Source organism: Hylobates moloch, unplaced genomic scaffold (genome assembly GCF_009828535.3).
Source record: "Hylobates moloch isolate HMO894 unplaced genomic scaffold, HMol_V3 SCAFFOLD_10, whole genome shotgun sequence".
Lineage (NCBI taxonomy): Eukaryota > Metazoa > Chordata > Mammalia > Primates > Hylobatidae > Hylobates > Hylobates moloch.
The window spans coordinates 77,594,920-77,622,721 of record NW_026652285.1 but is presented as its reverse complement, the minus strand read 5'-3'; the positions used below and the strand labels follow the sequence as shown (position 1 = coordinate 77,622,721).

The 27,802-nt window shown below is 38.3% G+C and overlaps 1 protein-coding gene across 3 annotated transcripts in view; it reads right to left on the bottom strand.

Annotated features, from left to right (window-relative positions):
• FSD1L (fibronectin type III and SPRY domain containing 1 like) overlaps positions 1-27,802 on the bottom strand; it is a 91,476-nt gene that overhangs the window by 60,494 nt on the left and 3,180 nt on the right. For all 3 annotated transcript variants that reach the window (XM_032164783.1, XM_032164784.1, XM_058445659.1), the window contains exons 2-4: positions 12,841-12,936; positions 8,547-8,678; positions 4,872-4,973 (exon numbers count right to left, since the gene is read on the bottom strand). In XM_032164783.1, coding sequence (XP_032020674.1) covers positions 4,872-4,973; positions 8,547-8,678; positions 12,841-12,936 — 330 coding nt within the window. The remainder of the gene's footprint in view (positions 1-4,871; positions 4,974-8,546; positions 8,679-12,840; positions 12,937-27,802) is intronic.

Genomic DNA, 27,802 nt, shown 5'->3' with positions numbered 1-27,802 from the left:
TGAGCAATGATTAGAAGGCAGAGTTTCAAATTCTGAAGATATTTCTTTGAAAAGGCCCAATTTCAAGAAATGTCTTAAACTGGAAAATAATTATTTTCTAGAATTCTCTCAAAACAGGTATCCAAAAGATACACAATACTATACAGCTTCTAAGTTTCTATTCCTCTATTTCAAGAATGGTGACTTTTGTCAATTACAAAATTGGCAGAAAGGATTTCAATAGAAGATCTAAAGAGTGATGCTGAGTAAAGTAATATAACTAAGCTTCTTGGAAGCTTTTCAATAATATACAGTACCATAACCTAAATATAAATCTAAACATTCATTGCAGCTTCTTCATAACTCACTACATGGAATTACGTAGGCTCAAATAAACGTGTTGGCAACAGAGCAGTGGTAAATCTTGGAATCAGCTGGTACTAATTAAACAGATGTTTGACAAAATTCAGCATTACAATTCTACTTAAGGAAGTTTGGTCTCAGGTGACATTTCTATGACTGATTAAAGCAATAGAATTGTAAGATTTAGTTTAAAAACAATTAACTAAGAGATGGAGGGAGGGAATGAGGGAAGACAGAGAGAGAGGGAGAAAGAAAGGCACCATCTCTGATATGAATGCAGAGAAACTGTAATATGAGTAAAGTAGAAGTAATCGCAAACCAATCTTCATAACTGTCAATTAAATTTAAAGACGTTAAACCAGATATTTTCCCAGTCACATAGAAAAAAGTTAACAGATCTTTTCCCAATCTCTTTTGTTCTTAATCTGTAATGGGTGAATATAGAAACTATTTTCTTTTGTGAATTTATAAAGCACTTTGAAGATAAAGTATCTTATTGTTTCTATCTTTCTTCTTTAATATCATCATTTCTCTTTTTATAGAAAGCAAGAGGGAAAAAAAGATAGCCTCAAAACATTATTTTCCTTTAGGCAAAAATATGTCTTTGGAAAAAAAAAAGATTGCACACCAGTTGATTCCATACATTAGAAGTTTTGTATTTGGTAGACATATATTTATCTGTTCATAAAAGGAACTGTTTTTCAAAAAGCATGATCATTTGAAAGAATCTGTCACGAAAGCCACAGTGAATAACTTGAAATACACTTTGAAATACAGTACTGCATACAACTGTTTTATGATTAGGCACATTTGTACAACAGGAGATTGCATTTCTGTAAGACATAAACACCAAGAAATGAAATTAAGGTGAAAACTACAATTTGACCTATGCTTAACAAATATTTAGATCTGTTTTTTTATATTGTCCTCAAAACTGAAACATACATGCTTTTGTTGAAGGTCCTCTCCTCTCTCCTAACACTCTTAACTTCAGCCTACAGAGGGAGCTTCTGGCAGTATTTCTGCTTACTTGAAAGTACTGAGTGAGCTTCCACCTACTCCTCTTCTTATTCACTCCTTCCAGTGGTCAGAGCCTAACACTCAATGGACAATATTCTACAGGCAAATCATTCATTACAAGTAAGATGTGGGAAATACATTAAACCCATTCTCCCTCTTCAGCTGTGATCAAATGCAGACGACACTGTTCCCCTTTCACCTAACTCTGTACTTTTTATTCCATTATAGGGACCCCATGGATAGGAAACTATTTTCTCCCTTCTAGTCTGACAACTGGAGTATGTGTGGCATGATTGTGATGGCAAGTTAGTTACACTGACTTGGAAATTGTTCCACTGACCCAGCTCTTTCTATAGAGAGAATTCAAGGTCTAAAGTCAGGGTGGGAATAGAAATACTAATTTTGGTAAAGGATCCAAGCAGTGTTCTGCAGGCCGGCTGTTAGCAGAGAACCCACATTTGGTGGGATGTTGCCAATTTGTTAAGTCCACGAATAAAGCTAATGATCTGGATCCCATTTGCTGGTGATCCTTCTGCATAAATTTACTAACAACCAAACTTCCAGCAGTTAAAAAAAATTAGTTAAAGTACGTTCTAAAATCTTTTTGCATTTGTGCTATTTGTATTTGTTTACTTTCAGAAAGTAAAATGCTGGTAAATAGCATAGCTTCACATTCAGTCTCATGCTGAGATACTGCAATGTGATAATTTAAATATTAGAACTTAAAATACTCTTTTTGAAGATAATGAAGTATGAAAAGACACACTGCCTCGATGTTAGCCTACGCTGTTTTTTTGTCCTCATGGGCCATTCATATTAATCTCATTTAAGCACTTTAATATGGGATATTCACAAATAGTATAACTTAAATGAATTTCTTTTTCCAGACATCTAACAATATACTGCTAGACTAATAATAATCTCCAAAGTCATCTCTCCCTGTTCAGTCAGCAACTAGGTGTTTGAGGCAGGCCTGTAGTCCATGTAGCTGGCTAGGAAAGTGAACTCAGTTTTTTACTTGAAATCAAATTATTATCTGGATACTATTTGGACATATGAAGAAAATAATTGCAAGCACCTCTCAGTTAAGCATTTTTCCTAAATGATAAACCCAGATTTCTGGCTAGGAAACACTGACAGATATAGTAATGTGCCACATAACTACGTTTCAGTCAATAATGGACTGCATATACAATGGTGGTCCCATAAAATTATAATACTGTATTTTTACTATACCCTTTCTATGTTGAGATACACAAATACCACTGTATTGCAATTGCCTACAGTATTCAGTACAGTAACATGCTACACAGGTTTTCAGCATAGAAGCAACAGACTATACAATACAGCTGAGGTATGTGGTAGGCTATACTATCTAGGTTTGTGCCATTACACTCTAATGTTCCCACAATGATGAAATTGCCTAATGATACATTTCTTAGAAGACATTCTCGTTATTAAGTGACACATGGTTGTAATTCATTTCACCGCATCTCCAAATGGTTTAAGCTACTAAATAGTACTAAAAACTGCTGCAAGACAAGACCCAAATAGTAAGAATAAGCGAAGTGGCATATTAAACCACAATGTGACTTATTTAATCAGAACCTTTCTAATTTATAATCTGTCAGGAATAAATTATAACAGAAACAAAGGTGGAAAGAATAAAGGACAGTGAAACAGAAAAGGGTAGCATTTGGGAGAAAGAAGACAGAAGAACGCTAAAAATGTCAATAGAGAAACGTGGGAGAAATAAACTTTTATCATAGTTTTTCCAAGTATCAGTCTCTCCTTAAATCAACTGGATTCAAGGCATTTTTGAGTATTAGTGTCCACATTCTGTAGTTTTCCTGTCTTCTTCCTCACTCTCAGGCTGTCAGATGGTAATTCTTGCTACTATGACTATGCCTGTCATTAACAACTACCCTACTCCACTAAAAGGGGAATTTGTTAACAAGTAGAAAACAGAAAGAAAAATACTGAAAATAATAGTAGTATCAAGTACAATAGTCAACAGATTCTGAGAAATGATCTTGAATAGAGGACATTAACTCTTGTCCATGAACTCTATGATGTTGATTTTGATGACTAAGACATCTTTTGCTTTCTGCATGTTTCTTAGCTATGTTCCAGACACTCAAGTTTATCACATGAATGCCCTCTAAATAAGTGATATAGTGCTTTTTGTTTTGTTTTGTTTTGTTTTGTTTTGAGATAGGGTCTCGCTCTGTTGCCCAGGCTAGAGTGCAGCAGTGTAATCACAGCCCGGTGCAGCCTCAACTTCCTAGGCTCAGGCAATCCTCCCATCTCAGCCTCCGAGTAGCTGGGACTACAGGTGCACATCACCATGCCCGGCTAATTTTTGTGTGTATTTTGTACAGACAGGATCTCACCATGTTGCCCAGGCTGGTCTCAAACTCCTGGGTTCAAGCAAACCACCCACCTTGGCTTCCCATAGTGCTGGGATTACAGGCATGAGCCACCATACCTGGCCAACATATCATACTTTTAAAGTACTTTTAAATATAGTACATTTCCCTTGTAATTTCTTTATATAATAAGTCCACCTATGTGCATTAGTAAGCTTCTTTACAACTCACCTCCAAATTTAAAGAATTAATTCATGCATTGGCTTACAGCAAAAGAACTTCTGTTTTGATTCATGTGTTTAAAAAGAAGAAATCAATTAAAGTTCAATTTTAATATCCAAAGATCTAAGGTGGCAAATGTTACCTTTTCAAGGAAGTTTTTTCTACCTTCAAGTTCACAGAAAATCATAAAATAAAAACAATCACTAGGCATAAATCAATTATAAAGCTACCTTTCTAACACCAATGCAGCTCACTACATACTCCACAAAGGTGAAGTAAATAACATCAAACTCAAATTTTATCTTGATAACTACACAGTAATTTTTGCTAATTATATAGCTTAATTTCCAAATCTTTTCACATCATTTTAAAATATATTCTACATTTCTGAGTTTTGATTTGACAAAATGGTAATCATTTAAAATGACCCTACTTAAAAGAAGAAATTAGAATTTACACTTTACAATCACTTAAACACCAGGATTTAAGTTAAAACATTAGCAGGCTTCTTGCTCTACTCTCTACATTTTTATACTAAACATATCCCATAAGTAAGGATCTACATTTCCATGTTTTAATAAAACATTCAGTTACTTAACTTAAGCAGTGGGGGCATTTATCTGCAATAAGAAGTTACACAGTTACAGTGCTCATGTGCATAAAGTGGATGCTTTCCCAAGCAGCTCATAGACAGAAACATAGAAACATTTTTTAAACATATTTGTTGATGACCCTAAAGACACACACTTCTAAGTGCTTGCTTTGGAATAAATGAACAGTTAGCATTTTACTTATCAAGAAACTCCAAGCCTTTATTAGTATTAGAAATCAGTAAAGAAATCCAAAACTAAAGAAAAACAAAAACGCCTTTTTAAAAATACAACTTCCCTTAAGTGTATTAATTCAGTTTTTGTGTACCTTTGAAAATTCTTCGGGTTCCTTTATATCTAATGACCTTGTTGCAAATTCTAATAGTTCTTCAGAGTTCTCCAGGGCATTATTACATTGACTAATCTGACTCTAGGGAAAAAAAAAAAAAAAACTAAGTCATTAAAATGAAGTTTCCTATTGCCATCAGAATCTTAAATATATATTGTTATAATGAACTTACAAATAATTTTAATAGCAATAATAGAGAAAAATATTTCAGTGAGCTATTGTAGCAAGATAAGACAAGTTTCACATATATAAAACTTATATTTGTTTTATATATATACATAAAACAAATTTTAATTATCTTAATACTTTGTACCTCTTGCCATAATTTATTGAAAACAGCTTAACTGCATACAGGTAAAGATACACTCATCATTTAAAACAAAAAAAGACCTAAGCGAAGCTTAGTCCACTGTCATTAATTAAAAACTAGCAATTCAAGATACATAAAGAATATGGGACAAGTAGGAAGTATTTTTCTAAACCTAAATGGCAAGGTTCCTGCTCTAAAGATGAATGTTCGCAATTCAATTTTATCTAACAAACTGCAAGTTTTAAAAATGTTTGTATTGGCTGCTCCTAGCTCCCCTATAACAGTGCCAGAAGAACAAACTGTCCACGTATATTCAAGCAGAAAGAAGGTCCCGACAAACAACAGACGTTAATGAGGCACTACGAACTGAGAGGTAAGTGAAAAGGGAAAATATTACCAGTTGCACTGGAACATCACTCATGCCAGGGATGACTATGGGGTTGATCAAAATGCATAATGCACACTCAATATGCAAAAGACTTTTTGGTACTTGACGGGAATAAGGAAAGGCAGGAGAAAAGACATCACCCATGGCCACTTTGGTAGCAGGTTTAATATGCGGTATGAGCTAGGGTGACAGAAATGTTGGCTAGTGGTAGATTAAGACAATTAGAGATACTCTGGTAAAGAAAAAGTACGGGGAGGGAAAAGGGAAGGTTGGAGATTAAACAACTGGATGCTTAAAGGCCATTCCAAAGTGGTGCTGTGAAGAAGGGTCCGGGTCCAAAACAGAACACAATTCTGCACAGGATGAGTTTTCGGTTGGATCTTCAGAAGATGCTGAGCTGTCCTTTCTTCTACAGTGTTTTGTTTTTTAAATGAATTCATTTCTTATTAGTATTTATTGAAATGTATAGAAACTTTATGAATAAATGAATTATCCTTGAATTATTTAAGTGATACATCCCCCACCCCCAAATATGAACAACAAACCTCAACCTGGGTAGTATGGACACACTTCAGAGGGTATCTGATCCTTGGAAATTGTGCATGTATGGTGTGTATGTAAGAGAGAAAGACAACAGACGTGTTTTTCCACAGGTTTTAGGTGCTCAAAGATATCTACAACTCAAATCAACACACAAAAATTTGCATTTCTACACACCAATAATGAACAATCCAAGAAGGAAAATAAGAAAAAAATCCACTTATAATAGTATCAAAAAGAACAGCATACTTTGAAATAAATTTAACCAACAAGGCATGAGACCTATACACCCAAAACTACAATACAGTGCTAAAAGAAATATACAACAAAAATAAAGGGAAAGACATTCATGTTCATAGATTGGAATACTTAATATTGTTAAACTATCCATACTACCCAAAGCAATCTATAAATTCAATGTAATCACTGTCAAAATCCCAAGACATTTTTTGTAAGAATAGAAAAAATATGTATAAAACTCATGTAGAATCTCAAGGGACCCTGAATTGCACAAACGATTTTGAAAGAGAAAAAAGTCGAATGCCTCAACATTCCTGATTTCAAAATACCTTACAAAACTATAGGAACCCAAACAATGTGGTACTGGCATAAAGACAGATACACAGACCAATGGAACAAAACAGACAGCCCTGAAATTACCCTTCACATATATGATCGAACAATCTCTGACATAGGTACTAAGGCCAAACAATAGGGACATGACAGTCTTTTCAACAAATGGTACTAGGAAAACCGAATATCCACAAGTAAAAAAATAAAGTAGGTCCCTTACTTAACACCATACGCAAAAATTAACTAAAAATGGATTAAAGACCTAAACATAAGCTCTAAAGCTCCTAAAAGAAAACATAGAGGAAAAGCTTCATAACACCGTATTTGTCAATGATTTCCCAGATATGACAATGAAAGCAAAAATAGACAAATGAGATGACGTAAAACTTTAAAACTTCTCCATATCAAATGGAACAACCAACAGAGTAAAAAAGCAGCCTACAAAATGGGAAAAAAAAAAAAAACTGCAAATCATATACCTGATAAGGAGTTAATATCCAGAATGAATAGAAAACTGCTGCAACTTAACAACCACCAAAAAACCCAAGTAACCCAATTAAAAGGCGACCAAAGAACCTGAATAGACATTTCTCTAAAGAAAATACATTGATGGCCAACAAACACATGAAAAGATGCTCAACATCACTAGTCACTAGGGAAATGCAAATCAAAACCGTAATGAAATATCATGTCATACCCATTATGATGGCCACTATCAAAAAAAAAAACAAACAGAAAATAAAAAGCACCGGTGAGCACGTGAAGAAATTGGAACCCTTCGGCTAGTAGGAATGTAAAATAGTGCAGCCACTATGGAAAACATTATATAGAGGGTCCTCAGAAAACTATAAAGAGAATTACCACATGATTCAGCAATCCTACTTCGAAGTATACATATCCAAAAGAATTGAAAACAGAATCTCAAAGAGACATTCAAACTCCCACGTTCATTGCAGCATTATTCACAATAGCTAAGAGGTGTAAGCTGCCAAAATGTCCATAGACATATAAATGGATAAAGAAAATGTGGTATATACATAAGTGGAATATTATTTAACCACAAAAAAGGAGGAAATCCTAGCACATGCTATATAACATGAATAAATCTTGAGGACATTATGCTGAGTGGAAATAAGTCACGAAAGGACAAATGCTATGATTCCACTTATACGAGACACGTAGAGTAGTCATGGAAACAGAAAAAAATACGATGATTGCCAGGGGCTAGTAAGAAGGGGAAATGAGCTGTCGATCAAGGGACATAAAGTTTCACTTGCACAAGATGAAAAAATTCTAGAGATCTGTTACACAAAAATGTGAATATATTTAACACCATCAATTGTACACTGTACAGTTTAAAATGGTTAAGAGAATTGGCCGGGCACCATGGCTCACGCCTGTAATCCCAGCACTTTGGGAGGCCAAGACAGGTGGATCACCTGAGGTCAGGAGTTTGAGACCAGCCTGGCCAACACGGTGAAACCCCATCTCTACTAAAAATACAAAAATTAGCCAGGCATGGTGGTGGGCACCTGTAATCTCAGCTACTCGGGAGGCTGAGGCAGGAGAATCGCTTGAACCCAGGAGGCAGAGGTTGCAGTGAACCAACATCACTCCAGCCTGGGTGACAGAGTGAGACTCCGTCTCAAAAAAAAAAAAAACGTTAAGAGAATAAATTGTTTTTTTAACCACAATTTTAGAATACTTATGGCCAAAACAAAAAACCATTCTTCTACAAGGTAAGGGTATAGTTATACTCAGAAATTCACTAATTTTTGCTTACCATAAATCGAGCATTAAATAGACTAAAATTATCCATGTTTCAATAGTTGTATGATCTCACCTGTAACTCTTGGGATTTACGAGCTTGTTCCTGCTTGACACAGTTAATCATACTTTCTTTTACTTCATCTAGTATAGAGTATAAACTATCAAATTCTTCGTCTAACTCTGAGAGTATGTTGGACGAATTTTCCTGTTTAAAAAACAAAACAAAACAATTTTACTGAAGAGCTATCAAACATTTAAAAACTGAAAGGTATGCCCAAAAGAGAGAATAAATTTATATTATAAACTATGTTAGCCTAATATAAAAATAACATAATTCTAATATTTGACTTAAGGCTTTAGAAAGAGATAAATGCAACAAACTGCCTGCTAATGCTAACAGTACTGTTTCAGCTATACTATCAGTTAAGTTGTCTTTTATGGACAAGCCCATACTCTCTTTACTTTACTGTTTCCACAGGACAACATGAAAGGTTGTTTTAAAGTTCCCAACTTTGTCCAGACCTTCAGTCTCTCAGGCAGACTCTAAGCCAGTGGTTCTTAACCTGTGGTGTGTATCAGAATCACTGGTGAGGTATTCTAATAAAATATTCCAGAGATTTTAATTCAGTAATTCTGAGGAACACTTTGCACATACAGAAATGAGGCAGATTTTGTCTAAATTTTAAAATCTTTCAGGGTCTCTAAAACACTGCATTTATATAAGATAAACAGAAATTAAAAGACTAAGCAATTATTTATTGGATCCTAAGATATTTATCAAATATTGAATCATCTAATGACTAGAATTTGTAGTCAAATCCTGTATTTTATTAACTAAACTACAGATAAGTTACTTGCCCAAAGCCATACAATTAGTTACTAGTAACATGGTCAATAAGGCATTTCAAGTCTCTTGAGTTCCCCATTGCTATATTTGCTGCTATTTCAACAAAAAAATAAATTATTTGTAAAATCCCTAGATAAGCAATATCCACACTTGCAACAATTATGAGATAGAAGAAATTCTCTTAAGACATTTTTCAACTTGGATGAATCATTCAATTAAGAGAAGCGAACTGGCACTGACTAAGAGAACTAATATATACAATCTACTGTAATATTATATGTCCAAACTTTTGCTTATAATGTTTATAAAAACTAGCCAGGCACGGTGGCTCACGCCTGTAATCCCAGCACTTTGGGAGGCCGAGGTGGGCGGATCGCGAGGTCAGGAGATTGAGACCACGGTGAAACCCCGTCTCTACTAAAAATACAAAAAATTAGCCGGGCGTAGTGGTGGACGCCTGTAGTCCCAGCTACACGGGAGGCGGAGGCAGGAGAATGGCGTGAACCCGGGAGGCAGAGCTTGCAGTGAGCCGAGATTGCGCCACTGCGCTCCAGCCTGGGCGACAGAGCGAGACTTCGTCTCAAAAAAAAGAAAAAAAAAAAACACTAGATACCTCACAGGCACCTCACCAAAGGTGGTGGTAATTATTTTACTAGTCTATTTACAGTGGTAAGAACAACTATAGAAGTGGAATGTGCAGTCCGGAAGGGAAAAAACCTAACTCAAATCCCACACTAGCCACTCAGTAACAGCATGACCTCATACAAGGCACTTAAATTCCTAGACCTCAGTTTATTCATTCATAAAAAAGAAACAGACTATTTTCCTCTCAATCACCAGATGGCATCTTGTTGCCTTTTGCCTACTACTAAGCTCCCATCTTTAGCAACAAGGGTGTAGGTTAATTCCCCCACTACTTTTTTTTTTCTAACATTAAGGTAGAATTCTAATAATTTATCAATCAGAAGGATGGTTTGGGCTAGCTCTACATAAGATCTCTCTTTACAGATACCAAATGTGATGATTCTCTTGTCCACAGATCAAGAGCTTTACAGCCACGAGCTTTATGCTTATCTAACGAAAGCTGATTCACCAATTTTCCAATAAAATAGTTCAAGATAGCTAAAAATAATGATTTTTTTTTTTTTTTTTTTGAGACAGAGTCTCGCTCTATCACCCAGGCTGGAATGCAGTAGTGCGATCTTGGCTCACTGCAACCTCCACCTCCTGGGTTCAAGCGATTCTCCTGCCTCAGCCTCCCAACTAGCTGGGATTACAGGCGCTCGCCACTACGACCAGCTAATTCTTGTATTTTTAGTAGAGATGGGGTTTCACAATGTTGGCCAGGGTGGTCTTGAACTCCTGACTTCAGGTGATCCACCCGACTCGGCCTCCCATGAATGTTCTTTTTGCTAAAGATTATTTTGGTTATTCTGGGTCTTTTGTAGTTCTATATACATTTTAGGAATTTTTCTATTTCTGTGGAAAATGACATTGGTATTTGGATAGAGATTACAATGAATCTGTAGATTGGGTAGTACAAATATTTTAACAATGTTAATTCTAATCCACAAACGTGGGATATTTTTCCATTCATTTATGTCTTCTTAAATTTCTTTCATCAGTGTTTTATAGCTTTCAGTATATAGATCTTTCATTTCCTTAGGTAAATTTACTCCTATTTTTTTATGCTATAGCAAATGGGATTGTTTTCTTATTTTCTTTTTGAAATAGTTCATTTTTCATGTATAGAAGCAATACTGATTTTTGTGTGTTGATATTGCACTCTGTAACTTTACTGAATTTATCAGTTCTGATAGCTTTTTGGTAGAGTCTTTAGAGTTTTCTAAAGACTGAGGCAGGAGAATCGCTTGAACCTGGGAAGCAGGAGTTTCAGTGAGCTGAGACTGCGGCATTGCACTCCAGCCTGGGTGACAGAACAAGTCTTTGTCTCAAAAAAAAAAAAAGGGGGTGAGAGTAAACATCTTTGTCTTGTTCCCGACTTTACAGAAAAAGCTTTTGACTTCTCACCTTTGATAAGATGGTAGCTGTGAGATTGCTATTATACATATGGCCTTTACTGTGTTGTGGTATATTCCTTCTACACCTAATTTGTTGAGAGTTTTTATCATGAAAGGATGTTGAATTCTGTCAAATTCTTTTTCTGCATCTACTGAGAAAACCATACACTTTTTTTTTTGTCTTTAGTTTTGTTAATATAGTGTATCACATTTATCAACTTCTGTTGAATCATCCTTGCATCCCAGGCATAAACCCTACTGGATCATGGTAAATGATCTTTTCAATGTGTTACTGCATTCAGTTTGCTAATATTTTACTGAGGATTTTTACATCTATGTTGATTAGGAATACTGGCCTGTAGTTCTCTCTTTTGTAGTATCCCTGGTTTGGCTGTGTTCTTGGGATAATGTTGAATTTGTAAAAATGGATTTGGAAGCACTCCCTCCTCTTTGATTTTTTTGGAAGAGGCAGAGAAGAACTGCTATTAGTTCTTTAAATATTTGGTAGAATTCAGTGGTAAAACCATCAGGTTGCAGGCTCTTCTTTGATGGGAGACTTTATTGTGGATTCAATTTCCTTATTCATTATTGACCTATTCAGATTTTCTATTTCTTTCTGATTCAGTCTTCGTAGATTGTACGTTTCTAGCAACCAGATTATCTTGAGTCCTCTCTCCCACAATCAATATGTCACTACTTACAATATAGATTATCTCCCCAAACCTGGAACTATTTTCTTAAGTATTCCTCTTCCTTCTCAATGGGCACTTTACCTTTTATTTTTACGTTACTTTCATCTACTTCTACAAGTAGACCCCTTACCAATAACATTTTCTTTTCTTTTTGAGACACAGTCTCGTTCTATTACCCAGGCTGCAGTGCAGTGGTACAATCAATGCTCACTACAGCCTCGACCTCCTGGGCTCAAACGATCCTCCTACCTCAGCCTCCTGGGTAGCTGGGACTACATGTGTATGCCACCATGCCCAGCTCATTTTTGTATCTTTTTGTTTGTTTGTTTTGGTAGAGATGGGGTCTTGCCATGTTGCCAAAGCTGGTTTCAAACTCCTGGGTTCAACCCATCAACCTGCATCAGCCTCCCAAAATGCTGGGATTACAGGCATGAGCCACCACACGTGGCCAACATTTTTCTTCCATTGTTTATTGTAAAAGAAACGTTTTACCTGCCAGAACTTTTGAAAAAGTACAAATTGCTCTTAATTTATATTAGAAAAAATGTCAAATGGAAAAGGACTAAAGTGAGCACTCTGGTATTCCCTAACACTATTCCAGAGTTTTCCTTTTCCCTTACTATTTTGATTTTTCCATGGACAAAACAGGAATTGCAACGAAAACATTTTTACTTTATCTGCTATTTTAAAACCCTGCTCTCACCTCCATTAGTTTATAACCCAAAATTCATAGAGCATATTTGTACTTCAGATTTGACCCATTAATTGTGACATATTTACACAAAATTTTTCATAAAACAATCATACCTGAACTCCTTTTAGTGTATGATGTAGTGTATCAATAAAGTTCTGAATTTCATCATTTTTATTTGCCAGAGTTGAAATGATCCTCTGTAGAGCTTCCTAGAATTAAGAAAAGCATTAAAATACTATATTTCAATGAAAGAGTTATAAAACTCATTAACAAGCATTCCATAAACAAACTTTATGTAAGAGTATATTGTATAACAAATAGGAGCAATGTAAAATTTCTCATTGTTCAAAACTTCCAAAGGCTTGTAATTAGAAAAGATGGGGTATGTATTTGTATTGTATTAAGCCCTCTTATTCCTAATATGCAACTTAATCACCATGATACTTTTTCAGATTGAAAATTATCAGTTTAACAATATCAATAGAATTATTTTAGGTCATCGGCCATGACGATGGAATAGAGCAAAATCTTTAAATGCTGTAAAAACAAATGGAAACAGAATACAACATCAGGATCCAAGGAATAAAAGCGAGGAGACACAAATTCATCAACATTTTATTTATTTACAAAAATAAACATATTTTAGAGATATGAAACTAGATAATACATGTGCATTTAGAATGACAACATTCATTCCAATATTTACAGACGCTGCAGAACTATAATAAATATAGCAATTTTAGTAGCAAATAGCTCAGACTTTGATAATGCTTCCTATTTAAATAAAACATTTGGTTAATTTTCTCTCTGGTTCGGTGCTATCCAATAAAATTTTCCACTGTGATGTAAGTGTTCTATAAATGTGCTGCCCAATATGGTAGCCACTAGCCACACACAGTTAAAGATGTCTTGAAATGTGACTAGAACTGAGGAACTAAATTTAATTTTTCCAACTTCAATTAATTAAGTTTATATAGCCAAATGTAACCAATGCTATCATATTGGACAGCACAAGTCTAGTTGCAGTAACTACTCATTGGTAGCAACAGCAAAAACCAAACAAGGTTATTTATAGTCTCAGAAAAAAATCAAATGCAAGTACTTTAATACTTTGTAATTTTCTCAGAAGCATAGGACTTTTTTCTGTAAGCACCTATGAGCTTAAATATTTTAATAAAGCCTATAAGACTTTGTGGAATAAAAGTTCTCCAAAAAATATAATCAGATATCGATAAAGGGTTATATACATAAGGAGCCCAGGAAACAGTCTGAAGGGAGATAACATTTTTTTTTAAGTTTTTTTTCTCGAGACGGAGTTTTTGGCTCATCTCCCAGGATGGAGTGCAATGGCATGATCTCGGCTCACTGCAACCTTCACCTCCCGGGTTCAAGCAATTCTCCTGCCTCAGCCTCCCGAGTAGCTGGAATTACAGGTGCCCCCCACCACGCCCAGCTAATTTTTGCATTTTTAGTAGAGACGGGGCTTCACCATGTTGGCCAGGCTGGTTTCAAACTCTTGACCACAGGAGATCCACCTGCCTCAGCCTCCCAAAGTGCTGGGACTGCAGGTGTAAGCTACCATACCTACAACATTTTATACAAATGTTCATAAAGCATTGTAGTAGTGAAAAAAAATTTTTTATTTTGTGAGAGGAAGTTTCACTCTTGTTGCCCAGGCTGGAGTGCAATGGTGAGATCTTGGCTCACTGCAACCTCCACCTCCCAGGTTCAAGCAATTCTCCTGCCTCAGCCTCCCAAGCAGCTGGGATTACAGGTGTGCACCACCATGCCCAGCTAATTTTTGTGTTTTTAGTAGAAACGGGGTTTCACCATGTTGGCCAGGCTGGTTTTGAGCTCCTGACCTCAGGTGATCCAACCGCCCTGGCCTCCCAAAGTACTGGGATTATAGGCATGAGCCACCACACCCAGCTGAACATTTTTAATTTAACAGTAACAGTTCTCTTTTGAGTCTCACAATTCCTGGAGATAAGTAGGTTATTATTATCATCCCTGGGGCTAAGGGCTCTCTGTTGTATTCACTTACACTATTTCTTCCCATTGTCACTACTGTTGGTATTTTAATGTAATAACACAATTAAATTATACTATGAAAGAAGACCAATGACACCAAGAATTAAGTGTTTATCCTGCCAATGCTCTTCCCAAGAACTGGTGCACCAAGACTTGGGGGAGGGGTGGACACAGTTGGAGAAGCAATGGAGGTAATACAGAAATGGAGAAGCGATCAAAGGACTTAAGTCTTCCAAGTACTCACCCAAGATAGGCTCAGTACTTTTTTCTTTTTTGTTTTGTTTTTTTTGAGACAGTTCTCGCTCTGTCACCCAGGCTGGAGTGCAGTGGCACGATCTCAGTTCACTGCAACCTCACATACCAGGTTCAAGCAATTCTCCTGCTTCCATCTTCTGAGTAGCTGGGATTACAAGCATGTGCCACCACACCCGGCTAATTTTTATATTTTTAGTAGAGACAGGGTTTCGCCATGTTGACGAGGCTGGTCTTGAACTCCTGGCCTCAAGCGATCTGCCTGCCTCAGCTTCCCAAAGTGCTGGGATTACAGGCACCACCGCATCCAGCCTCAATACATATTTATTATTTTATTTTATTTTTATTTTTTGAGACGGAGTCTCGCTCTGTCACCCAGGCTGGAGTTCAACGGCACCATCTCGGCTCACTGCTACCTCCGCCCACAGGTTGAAGTGATTCTCCTGTCTCAGCCTCCCGAGTAGCTGGGATTACAGACATGAGCCACCATGCCCAGCTAATTTTTGTATTTTTAGTAGAGACAGGGTTTTGCCACGTTGGCCAGGCTGGTCTCAAACTCCTGACCTCAGGTGATCCACCCACCTCAGCCTCCCAAAGTGCTGGGATTACAGCCTTGAGCCACAATGTCCAGCTCAATACATATTTAAAAGCAACACAATGGAATAGTAAAAACAGCTTTGTACAATACTCAGACTTTATAGTAGGTTTCAATAAAAGACTGGGCTCTTTCTGGCTAATGAACTGAATCTGCCGCCCCTTCTATCCCTCAAAATGGCAGAGTTACATCCATATTGCGCAGATAAGAAAATGGAGATTCAAAGTAACACTGCTAGTAAGGTAAAAATGATGTATGTCCAAAGCCCATGGTCTTAAATACTTTGGGATACTGCCTGTAAGTCCAATCGATTAGCCCATCATATGGTATACTCATCCGATAAAGTACATATTCTTTAAAAATCTTATTTGCCAAGAGTTTTCAATGACAGAGAACTGCTGGAATTTTCATAGTAGAGAATCACAGCTTGATTCACTGGGAGGTATATCTAATGAACTTCAGAGAAAAGTTGATAATATTCTACCAGAACAAGAGTAGAAGAATCTTCTGAAAAAGATCACCTTCTATGAAAAAGAGGAGCCAGGCCCAATGAATTCAACCCAGTAACAAAATTTCAATCATCATGATATATGTGAGTTCAATAAAAGCTGAAAAAAGGGCACAGTGGCTCATGCCTGTAATCCCAACACCTTGAGAAGCTAAGGCAGGCAGACCACTTGAAGTCAGGAGCTCGAGATCAGCCTGGCCAACACAGTGAAACCCCTACTAAAATTATAAAAATTAGCCAGGTGTGGTGGCGTGAACCTGTAATCCCAGCTACTCAGGAGGCTGAGGCAGAAGAATCACTTGAACCCGGGAGGTGGAAGCTGCAGTGAGCCAAGATCTCACCACTGCACCCCAGCCTGGGCAACAGAGCAAGATTCTGTCTCAAAAAAAAAAAAAAAAAAAAAAACTGCCAGTCACAGTGGCTCATGCCTGTAATCCCAGCACTTTGGGATGCTGAGGTGGGTGGATCACCAGAGGTCAGAAGTTCGAAACCAGCCTGGACAACATGGCGAAACCCTGTCTCTACTAAAAATACAAAAATTAGGCAGGCGTGGTGGTGGGCGCCTGTAATCCCAGCTCAGCTACTCGGGAGGCTGAGTCAAGAAAATTGCTTGAACCCGAGAGGTGGAGGTTGCAGTGAGCCAAGATCACACCACTACATTCCAGCCTGGGTGACATAGCAAGATTCCGTCTCACAAAAAACAAAAACAAAACTTAAAAAAACTTTCCACCAAAAAAATTATAAAACATTGGTACCAAAAAAAAGGCAGATACAGTTCAGAGCAAAAAATAAAATCTCCTTAGCATAAAATAGCTTCCCATTTATGTATTTTTTTGGTCTAAGTTTAGTAGCAAGCTTTGCATTTCAGAACTTACATAGCAAAAATCTGGAGATAGCTGTAGCTTATTGCCCCAACTAGGTAAGACCTGAGCTCCAAAGATTTTAATGAGAAGCCTTTTTTTTTTTTTTTTTTTGAGGCTCTGTCACACAGGTGGGAGTGCAGTGACACAATCATAGCTCACTGCAGCCTCAACCTCTTGGGCTCAAGCCATATCTACCTGCCTCATTATTTGATTTTTTGTAGAGACAAGGTCTCACTATGTTGCCCAGGCTGGTCGCGAACTTCTGGGCTCCAGCAGTCCTCCCACCTCAGCTTCCCAAAGTGTTGCGATTATGGGCATGATCCCTGCTCCCAGCTAAAGCCTACCTTTTTAATGTTCCTGTTTTTTACTGAGTATAGTCAAAGACATCTAAATGCTCTAATTTTGAATCAGATCTTCAAGTTAAATCTTCTGCTCCTTTAAGAGCTACCAACCTGCTGCAAGTTAATAGACTCTGGTCCAATAGTGATGTTAGAGATCAGAAAACAGGCTTTATCAACTGTAACATTTTCATTCTCCTTATAAAGCAGTACTGTCCAATATAAATATAGTAGGAGCCGATAGCAGCCACATCAAAAAAGTAAAGGAAAAACAGGAGAAATTAATTTTAATACTTTATTTAATAGATTCAAAATATATTATCATTTCAACATGTAGTCAATATTTAACAATTAATGAGTTTTTCTTTTTTTTTGTACTGAATGTTCAAAATTCAGTTTGTATTTTACACTTATGCACATCTCCATTCAAACTGGCCACATTTCGAGTGCTCAAAAACCACATTATGGCTAGAAGCTACCATCCTGGATAATACAGACTTAAAGAGGTCTATGTCATCCAAACAGACCATATTATTTCTAAGAGTGGAAACAGGGCAGAGATCCTCTATTAATCTTACTAATTTGCAATTAAAAATAAATGACCTAAAAGCTTTCTGAACTTTTTTCTTGGAAGACCAGAATTTCTTTATGTGCTTATGTTATGCCAGATTCTTGAATTATAATAGCTATATGTGGATATCAGTTAAAATGTTACAACCAACTTCCTTTACCAGAATTTCACTAATTTCTCAGTTTTTATTTACATAAATATTAACTCTAGAAGTTGAAAGACATTTTAAAATTACCAACTCTCAAAAGAAATTGGTGCATAAGTAACACCACTTTGGGGTCCAATACCATAACAGAAGAAACAAATACACTTCTCTCTCCTGTGAAATTTACAGTGTTCACTCATGTTTTGGGTTAGAGAAGACTTCTTGGGATCACAGAAAGTGCAAATGTCCACGTCAAAGTTGGCAGCTAACAAAAACAAGACTGCACCTGAGGACAACTGACATATAGGTTAGACAAATTCAAAGAATCATCAGAATAATGCCTTCCATTTTCTATGATACTATCCCATACCTCCAAAAAAATACCACCCTTAGATTACAGTCAATCTTTTTTTTTTTTTTTTTTTTTTTTGAGATGGAGTCTCACTCTGTCACCCAGGTTGGAGTGCAGTGGTGCAATCTCGGCTCACTGCAACCGCCACCTCCTGGGTTCAGGCAATTCTCCTGCCTCAGCTGCTCGAGTAGCTGGGATTACAGGTGCAAGCTACCATGCCTGGCTAATTTTTTGTATTTTTTGGTAGAGACGGGGTTTCACCATGCTGGCCAGGCTGGTCTCGAACTCCTGACCTTGTGATTCACCCATTTCGGCTTCCCAAGTGCAAGGATTACAGGCATGAGCCACCGTGCCCAGCGATTACAGTTAATCTTATCTTTACCATTCCCCTTAAATTCATTCAAAATTCTATTACTACAGATGAAAGACCCTTTTCAACTGTATTGGCCTAAGATGTATTAATAGCCATACTTCTGGAAAGACACTCTACAATCTGTGTTAAAGCCTTTAGGGGAATGATATCCTATATGAATTGCCTAAGGCTGTAAAAATACTGTACTTCCCCGGAAAGTGGATGAGAAAGAAAGGTCTTTAAAGGCTGATATAGTATTTCTGAGAAACACGGTCTCATTCTTTGAAGAGACAGCACTCTCCAGCTCTTGAATTTAACAAGGAGTTCCAGTACAGCATGACAGTCTGTAATATACACATAGATAAAGGGTCCACATTCTGAGAAAAGTTGCTTTACCCTAATGCCAAAACTGCAAAGACTAAAGGCCCAGATTATTTTCAGAGGATGCACTGCAATCTTTAGATGGGGAGGGTGGGCTTCAGAGCCTTGGCTATAATATCCCACTGAGATGCTATCAGAATGGACAAGCCAGCTGTAGAGGACTCTGGAACCCCAGCATTTAAGATCATCGAGATTTTCAAAGCTACCAAATACATTAGTAAACCTGGCTGCAGAAGAAGCAACCATTCAGATCATAAAGAGAAAGTCATAGCAACCAGTGTGACCTTGTTAGCTAATACAGATAAAATGCTGCCTCTCTGTTAAGCTTTTCTAAGCTTAAAGGAGGAAGGAAATATCCGCAAAGTTCCCCAAGGGCAGACTAGTGAGACAAAGGCTCCAGAAACTCTGATCTACTTGCCCTTTAATCTGCAACTGCTGTGGAGAGGATAAGCAAATGAAAAGGACTGTAATCCAAGGCTCATATTTAGCATTCTAAAAGAGTAAAAGTTTATCATGGAGAGGGCCAAGGCTTCAACCTTTCTGACCCTCACAAGAATGGGGACTGGCTGGAACTAAGTGGAAATGGCATAAAGATAAAAAGCACTAAGGAACTTGGTGCTCAGTAGAACTGGAAAACAAGCTACAAGGAATCAGAATATTTAAGACAAAACTACCACCAGCACCAAAACATGAAAACTAAAGAATCAGGATTACATGTGCTGAGTTCTGAAACTTGACCCTAGCTTGCATATGTGACATAAAGCTAAAATTTTCTCTACGGTGGTAGGAGTCAAGTAAAAGGTGTATATAAGGACAGTATGTGTCTAATCTAGGAGGTACACAAGGGGAGGCTGGCTGAACAGGCATCAAATCCAGCAGTTTTTAAAAAGTGTTTTCTAGATATGGTAGGCAATATGCCAGGGCAGAGAAAGAGAGCAGAAAAGATCTAAAATATATCATAATTCAATGAGTTTTCTACCCCAACCTATCCCTCCAGGACCTCCAAATTTAATCAAGAGCAAAGACAGAAAGCAAGGCCATCATCACTATCTCCTCTCCTCTAATTTGTGCTCTACATGAAGTCACAAAGTTCTATAGATTTTACCTCCTTAATGGTTCTAGTGATAGCCGCAGAGGCAGACCTAGTTCTAGGCACATAGGGGTGGGTCCCTGGTGAAACCTGACCTTCAGGCCAAAGACAACCTGAAGCCTGAAAACTGGGCTGCCAGTTCCTGATGGAATCCACAACCCTGAATGAGAATTTCCTTTATGCCTTTCAGTCAAACAAATGGTGCTTTTTCCAGGCCCACCCATGGACCAATCAGCACATACTTCCTCCTGCCCATGGACCAATCAGCATGCACTTCCCCACTTTGAGCCCATAAAAACCCTGGACTCAGCCATATATCAGGACTACCCATTTCAGGACTCCTCTCCACTGAGAGCTGTTCTGTCACTCAGTAAAACTCTCCACTGCCTTGCTCACCATCCAATTGTCCATGTGACCTCATTCTTCCTGGACGCAGGACAAGAACTCAGGAACCGCCAAAAGGCAGGCACGGAAAGGGCTGTAACACTTTCCTGGCCCACTTGCCAAGCTGCAGACAGGAGCAAAAGGGGCTGTAACATGTTCCTGGCCAGCTCACCAAGCTGCAGACAGTGACATGAACTGCAGGAGTGAAGAGTGGCAACACTTCTAAGGGCCTAGACCTCAGGATTCCCTGAGCCAGAGCTGTAACACTATAGCCCTCCCACCTTCCACCAGCATCAGGCGGCTGCCCCACATGACAGCAAGTGACAACGGGATTGGGCCAGCCTGGGAGCCACAGGCCCAAGCAAGGTGGCGGGACTGAACAGGCTGAAACATGCCCCGCCGCTCCCACTGGCCAAGCTGCAGGTGGCAGGAACAAGAGAGGTGTAGCACCCCTGCCCCCGACCCCTTGGGGCTCCGCAGTTACTGGCATCTCTGAGTTTTCAGGCACCACTGCATTCACTTCATCCAGATGCAGTCACCCTCAGAGGAAGCCGCTTGCAGTATGCTTGGTCCAGCTGCAGCGTTGCATGGAGCCAGTGACTGTGCCAGTGCCTGGAGCTGCCCGCATTGCCACAGCAGCCAGCATGCTAGGCTGTGCACAGTGGCCAGACCCCACACTCACTCGCTCGCTCACACACCCCTCACTGCTCCATGCCTGGCTCGCCCTCGGCAGGTGTGGGATCCAGGCCAGTAGCATGAGCTGAGCACAGCCTGCTGGGCCAAGTGGGCAGAACGAGCCCAGCAGGCATGAGTGAAACTCAAGGAGAGACAATGCCAGCTACAGATGTTTCTAGCTGGTTAAGAAACATCCAAAGCATCCTGTGACATTAGAATTATTACTACTATCTTAGTAAAAGTTGCTATCATATCTCAGCCTATATCTCAACCTTCACTGTAGCAAACTTTTTCTTAATCAGACTCTGATAACAATCTTTCTCCCCAATAATCAGTTCTCTATATACTTCAGCTAGGGTAATGATAGCATCACTCTTCCTGATCAGTATTCTTCAATGGCTTCCCACTGTACCTTGGATAAAATTGAAAATCTTTAACATGACCTATAAGATCTCAAATGATCTGTCCACTGCCTACCTCACCTGCTTCATCTCCCCAGACTTCCTCTCCCTTGTTACACTCCAGCTGCATAGCCTGCTATGAATTTATGTAATCTGACTTGCTTTCTACCTAGGAGCCCTCTCACTTATCAGTTTCTCTACCTATAACCTCTGTCCTAAAACATATACACAATGTACTGATAAAACAAATTCCAAAAATGTACTTATAGAATGAGCCCATGTTACATATATTCATTTCATTTTTTTTTTAATCAAAGCCTTATGGGTGAAGAAGGGCAAAGACAACTTTCATCTGCCCCATGGGATTCTATCAACCTTAAAGGATGCCTACGAAGGTCTTAGATTTTTACATCAGATCTCAAGCCTCCCATTACCTTCCAAACACTGATGGATAAAGTAATAGATAAACAGAGATGAATAAAGGCAATATAAATTATCTGAAGCTTATCTAGAAAATTATATTTTATAAGATTCATGTGGTGACAACTAAAAGTTCTAGGTGACGCAGGTCTGAAGACATGCTTTGACAAATGCCAATTCTGCTAGATCATAGTAAAATATACGAGATAAGTCTCCATAGGAAGTCTGCACAGGCAATCTCAGCAAATGTCTTTTGGTGATATAGCACAATTTTTGTTGTTGTTACCTCATAACAACAACAAAAAAATACACTGATGTGACTATGGATTTAGACTAAGGCAACTGCTACACCAACAAGAAAAAGCATTATATACACCCTAGCCAAGCACAACTGCAACCACTGTCATGGAATGAATCAAAGTAATCTAAGATGTACAAGACATAAGCTACTCTCTTCAATGCAGCACGGCTTAAAGTTATGTTTATAATCATTACCAATCAAGTAAAAGGATAATCAATAGACTCAGCAAAAGAGCACTTTGGTACTCTTAAGTGCCAAGTACTATCTTAAGCTCTATATATATTATTAATTCATTTAATCCTTTCAAGAATCCTATGAAGTAAGATACTATTATTACCCTCATTTTCCAATGAGGAAGCTGACACATGGAGAAGTTAAGCAGCTTGCCTAGAATATCAAAGCTAATATGTCACACAGCCAGGATTCAAATTAAGACAGTTTGATTCCTGAGTCTATGCTCTTAAAGGACTACACAGTACTACCTGATAAAATAGAGATCAGAGGTTCATGAAAAGGTCAGAAAGGCTAAAGGCATCCAAAGGACTAAGATTTTACTTCAAGATTAGAAATCTGGAACTGATCAACAATCTGGAAACCTGGAACTGATCAACAGGTTATAACCCCAAATCAGAGGGCATCAGCATCCATGTGGTCATAATTAGAGAAATGCTGACATATGGGTTTCCCACCAGCATCTTCTCAGACAAGGAGAAGACTTCTGAGTCAAATTCTACAATAGTATTCCAGAAAATCAAGATACAAAAATCTAGAGTGTGCCAGGCACTGTGCTAACATGGAGTATCTTTTTAATCATCAAATCTGATAAAAAAGTAGTATGAGTCTTCACATTTTATGGTTGGAAAAAGGAAAGATTCGAGATGTTAAGAAACTTGTTTTAGGTCACACAGCTATCAACTGGCAGTCATGATTCAAATCCAGGAGGTTGTCCCCAGAACCTCTGCTTTTCAAATCCAGGAGGTTGCTTCCAGAACGTGTACCCTAGGCTGCCTAAACTGTTGGGGATTATATGAAATAATCATAGGGTTCCTGCAACCAGAGGAAAGGGATTGATCAAACCAGCATGTAACATTCCTGGACAATGTCCAAATGCCACCAGAAATGATGCCACTTGCATCATCTCACACATAGACCTGCCCTTTGAATTAGGTGACTTCATGCTGAACCCCTCCATCGACTCCAATGGGGATGTCACCGGGTTCAAGAGGCTGAAGAAACCCAGAGCCACCAAATGAGACATGGTATTTTATTGAGGGATTACATACAAGGGAGAGAGTCCAGTGGTGGCAGGCTGGGCAGGAGAACTGCCTTATATACAGAAAAGGTCCAGTGGCAGTGGGCTGGACAAGATAACTACACAGCCCAGTGAAGCTCAGAAGACACATTCAGGTGAGTCTGCCATACAGGATCATTCTAATAGTATGCTTAAACTATTGCTATTAGGTAGGTTTACCATACAGTAATAAAGAGCTGAATCAAGAAAGCACTATCCAGCTATTAGCTAGATAATCAGAATCTTACCAGTTATTTTAACAAAAGTATCATGCTCGGATGTGATGCAAGAAGGTGAAAAAAAGAGAACTGGGAAATTCAGGCATCTAATCAAAATATACCTAAATGATGGAAGGCTACACCCTCTCTAACAGTGAAACAGTTGAGAACACTACCTGTACACAGATGTAACTGAGACATCCTACAATCAGTTCTGATTGTCTAGCTTACCAGCTGAGAAAAAGTCTAAATGCTAGTAAAATAACTGGCTGGGGAATGCTGCCTTTCTGCCCTGAACCCAGTTTAAGATATCACAGCATAAGAGGAGGTAATCTCCCATCTAGGATTTGAGGGAAATAAAGCACACCAGAGGATAAAGAAGCCTTAACCATGTTCAGTGGCCTTTGAACTGGCTGTTTTACCCAGTAAAGTCAAGGAGGCTCATAGTCAGCCAAAGAAACCAGAGGTCCTACCATTTAACGAAAGAAGGTGGCATTGGAGTGGAGATGGGAGTATTAGTATAAACCAATAACCCTTCTCAAGGGCAACTTGACAATATGTATCAAATAAAATTTTTGGAGTAGATATACATTGACTCAGTAATTCCATTTCTAATTTATTGTAAGTGAATAATTAAGGGTGTAAGCAGAGACTTGGCTACAAGGATGCTTATTTGTGATATTTATAACATTAAAAGGTTGGGATCAACAAAAAGGTACAACAAAAGCGTACTGCAAAACATGCACACAAAAGAATTCTGTTGAATCATTAAAAGTATTGTAGAATGATTAATATGGAAAAATATCCATAATTTATTATGTGAAATGCAAATTATGGAGCAGCATACATAGCATGATACCATAATTTTAAAAAAGTTTTTATATGCATATCAAAAAACTAGATGGTGACATAAATGTTGAAGAGGTTGTCTCTGGGTGGCAGAATTGAGTGGTTTTTATTTTATTTTCATTTTACTTATATTCTTATTTTCCTACAATAAACTTGTATTACCTATATGTAAATGCAATAGAAATGCAAAAGCTGGCTATGTTAATACTTTTTTAATAAATTAGTTCAAAATTCAATTAATAGCAATCAACAAGCATCAATAACTGAAACCAGATTCTATCAGAACCTTGTGGCTGGGAAGAAGTGCCAACAAAGAGTGAAAAACATATTTTTAAAAGTCTGAAGATAAAATCCACCAACTTTAAAATATTTTCCACCCTAAGTTAGAGTAGAATATCTAGCACTACAGCAAACATTCAATATGTGTTTACTGTATGAATAATCCTGCTTACATTCAGCCAAGCATTACAAACAAGCACTATGTTAAATTTTTTTTAAAAAAAGGTCTGCTTCACTACTTTCTAATTTTTAAAAACTGCCAAGTCCAATTGAAAAACTAATGTATCTGTATTATATATAGTGGTCATAAGTATGTCAATACGGTGTTCATTTCTACTTTCTTGCTCACAGTTCTACTACAGATAGCGAAGACATTCCCTCAAAAGAGTTGAAAAAAGGGGAAAGATACGTACAGACAGACATGCGCACGCACACACACACACACACACACACACGCACATACACACACAAAATAAAAATAGTGATTTTAGGTCGGGCGCAGGGTCTCCTGCCTGTAATCCCAGCACTTTGGGAGGATCATCTGAGGTCAGGCAGGAGTTCAAGACCACCCTGGCCAACGTGGCAAAACCCCATCTCCATTAAAAATTTAAAAAATTAGCTGGGTGTGGTGGCGGGCGCCTATAATCCCAGCTACGAGGGAGGCCGAGACACAAGAATCTCTTGAACCCAGGAAGCAGAGGTTGCAGTGAGCCGAGATCGTACCACTGCACTCCAGCCTGGGTGACAGAGCAAGACTCTGTCTCAAAAAAAATTAAAATTAAAATTAAAATAGTGATTTTTATTTGGGGCAACGAGAGACCAAATTCCAGGTTTTTACCTAAATCATGTTCTTTACCATCTATCAACTATTTTCACTACACTTAACTAGCTTCTTAACAACAACAAAAAAAACTTTAGGTCAGACATGATGGCCCATACCTATAATCTCAGCACTTCAGGAGGCCAAGGCAGGCCAATCGTTTGAGCTCAAGAGTTCAAGACTAGCCTGGACAACATGGCAAAACCCTGTCTCTACAAAAAACACAAAAATTAGCCAGGCATATGGTGGCATGCACCTGTAGTTCCAGCTGCTCAGGAGGCTGAGCTGGGAGGATAGCTTGAGCGCAGAAAGCAGAGGTTGCCGTGGTGAGCCAGCAGCCTGAGCAAGACAGCAAGACTCTAAGAAAGAAAAGGAAAAGAGAGGAGAGGAGAGGAGAGGAGGAAAGAAGGAGAGGAGAAAAGAAGGAAGGAAGGAAGGCAGGAAGGCAGGTAGGCGAGCGAGCGCCCACAGGAGGGAGTGAGGGAGGGAACCCTGCTTTATAGGGGCTTATCCCTGTTACATTTTAAGTTTCAATTACTTTAATCATACCACCATTGAAATGCAAAGAATTTGGGCAAGAAGGGTGGTAATGAAAAAACTATGGGTTGTAAAGAAAAACTTGGCTTGAATCCAGACTACTATTTGCTAGCTGTGTGACTGTGAACAAGACACTTAACCTCTCTGGGCTTCATTTTCCCTAACAGTGCAACAGGAATAAGAACTGTTGTGACAGTCCGACACAATACTGGATGCAGAACAATAGTCAAATTTCATTTCTCTTTCCTCAGGAAACAATTTTTTTTTAACTGAGGCGTAATTTTGGAACATGGAACAGTTGGTTGGTTATGGATGTAGTGGTGTTCTCGGAACTAGTAAGGTACAATATGAAGGCAAAGAACAGCGCATACCTTGGAGCAGGAAACTGAGATAAGGAAGCCAAGTGTAGATATATTACTTGTTGCAGGCTGTCATGTTTAAAACTCCTCCTGCTCAGTTCAGTCTCCCCAATCTAGTTTTCTCCAGTCAAGCCTCACCCGTCACTCACTACCCCTTTCCAGGTAGGAAGAATATGCAGGAAAAATAATGGGGAAAAGCAAACAAGTGACGATATATGCTCTTGGTGACTTCCTTCCTCTGGGCTATCTTCCTTCCTCTCCACCCTTTCTTATTTCTACAGTAAGTGCCTTTCTTAGAAAGAGTGATCCCTATGTATGTGAATAATCTGTACAAAAATTTAACTTAAAACTATAAAATTGCAAGCTCCAAGATTCTAAAAAGGTACAAATGTCTTATTTGTTTCAATGTTTTCTTTCAACGTGCACATTTCATCCGGTAAAGAAACCTTTGGGATTTTATCTTAAAACCGTTTAAAGACATAATCAGAAGGTTTGAGTATCAAACAAAAGCCACCTATCCATAACACATCCTGTTCACAAAAGCGTCCCAGAAACTCGATATAAACAAAATCCCTCTGTTTATTTCCAGGAGTTAATACTGTGGTTTTCTGCATCCAACAGTATGCCTACATACCCGGGGTTATTATGTTTTCTTCCTCTACTCAAACAGAGCATCTGCTGCTAACATGAACACTGAAGTCCAAGTTATTTTCACAGACAAAAAAGCAGCTGGTCAAGCTAATCCACTTGTTGACTAGCCACCATGAAGCTTCTGTAAGACTGTCTAGTTAAGTTAACCTCTACTGTCAGACTGCATGAGTCAGAACTTCCAATCCTCTTTCTATTAGAATGTAACAACTCTTCTCTGGCACCACCATGTGAATCGTTTCTTACAGATATAATAGCAGAAAATACGCTTTAAAAGTAAAAATGTCGGGCCAGGCGCGGTGGCTCACGCCTGTAATCCCAGCACTTTGGGAGGCCGAGGCGGGTGGATGGTGGGGTCAGAAGATAGCGACCATCCTGGCTAACATGATGAAACCCCGTCTCTACTAAAAATACA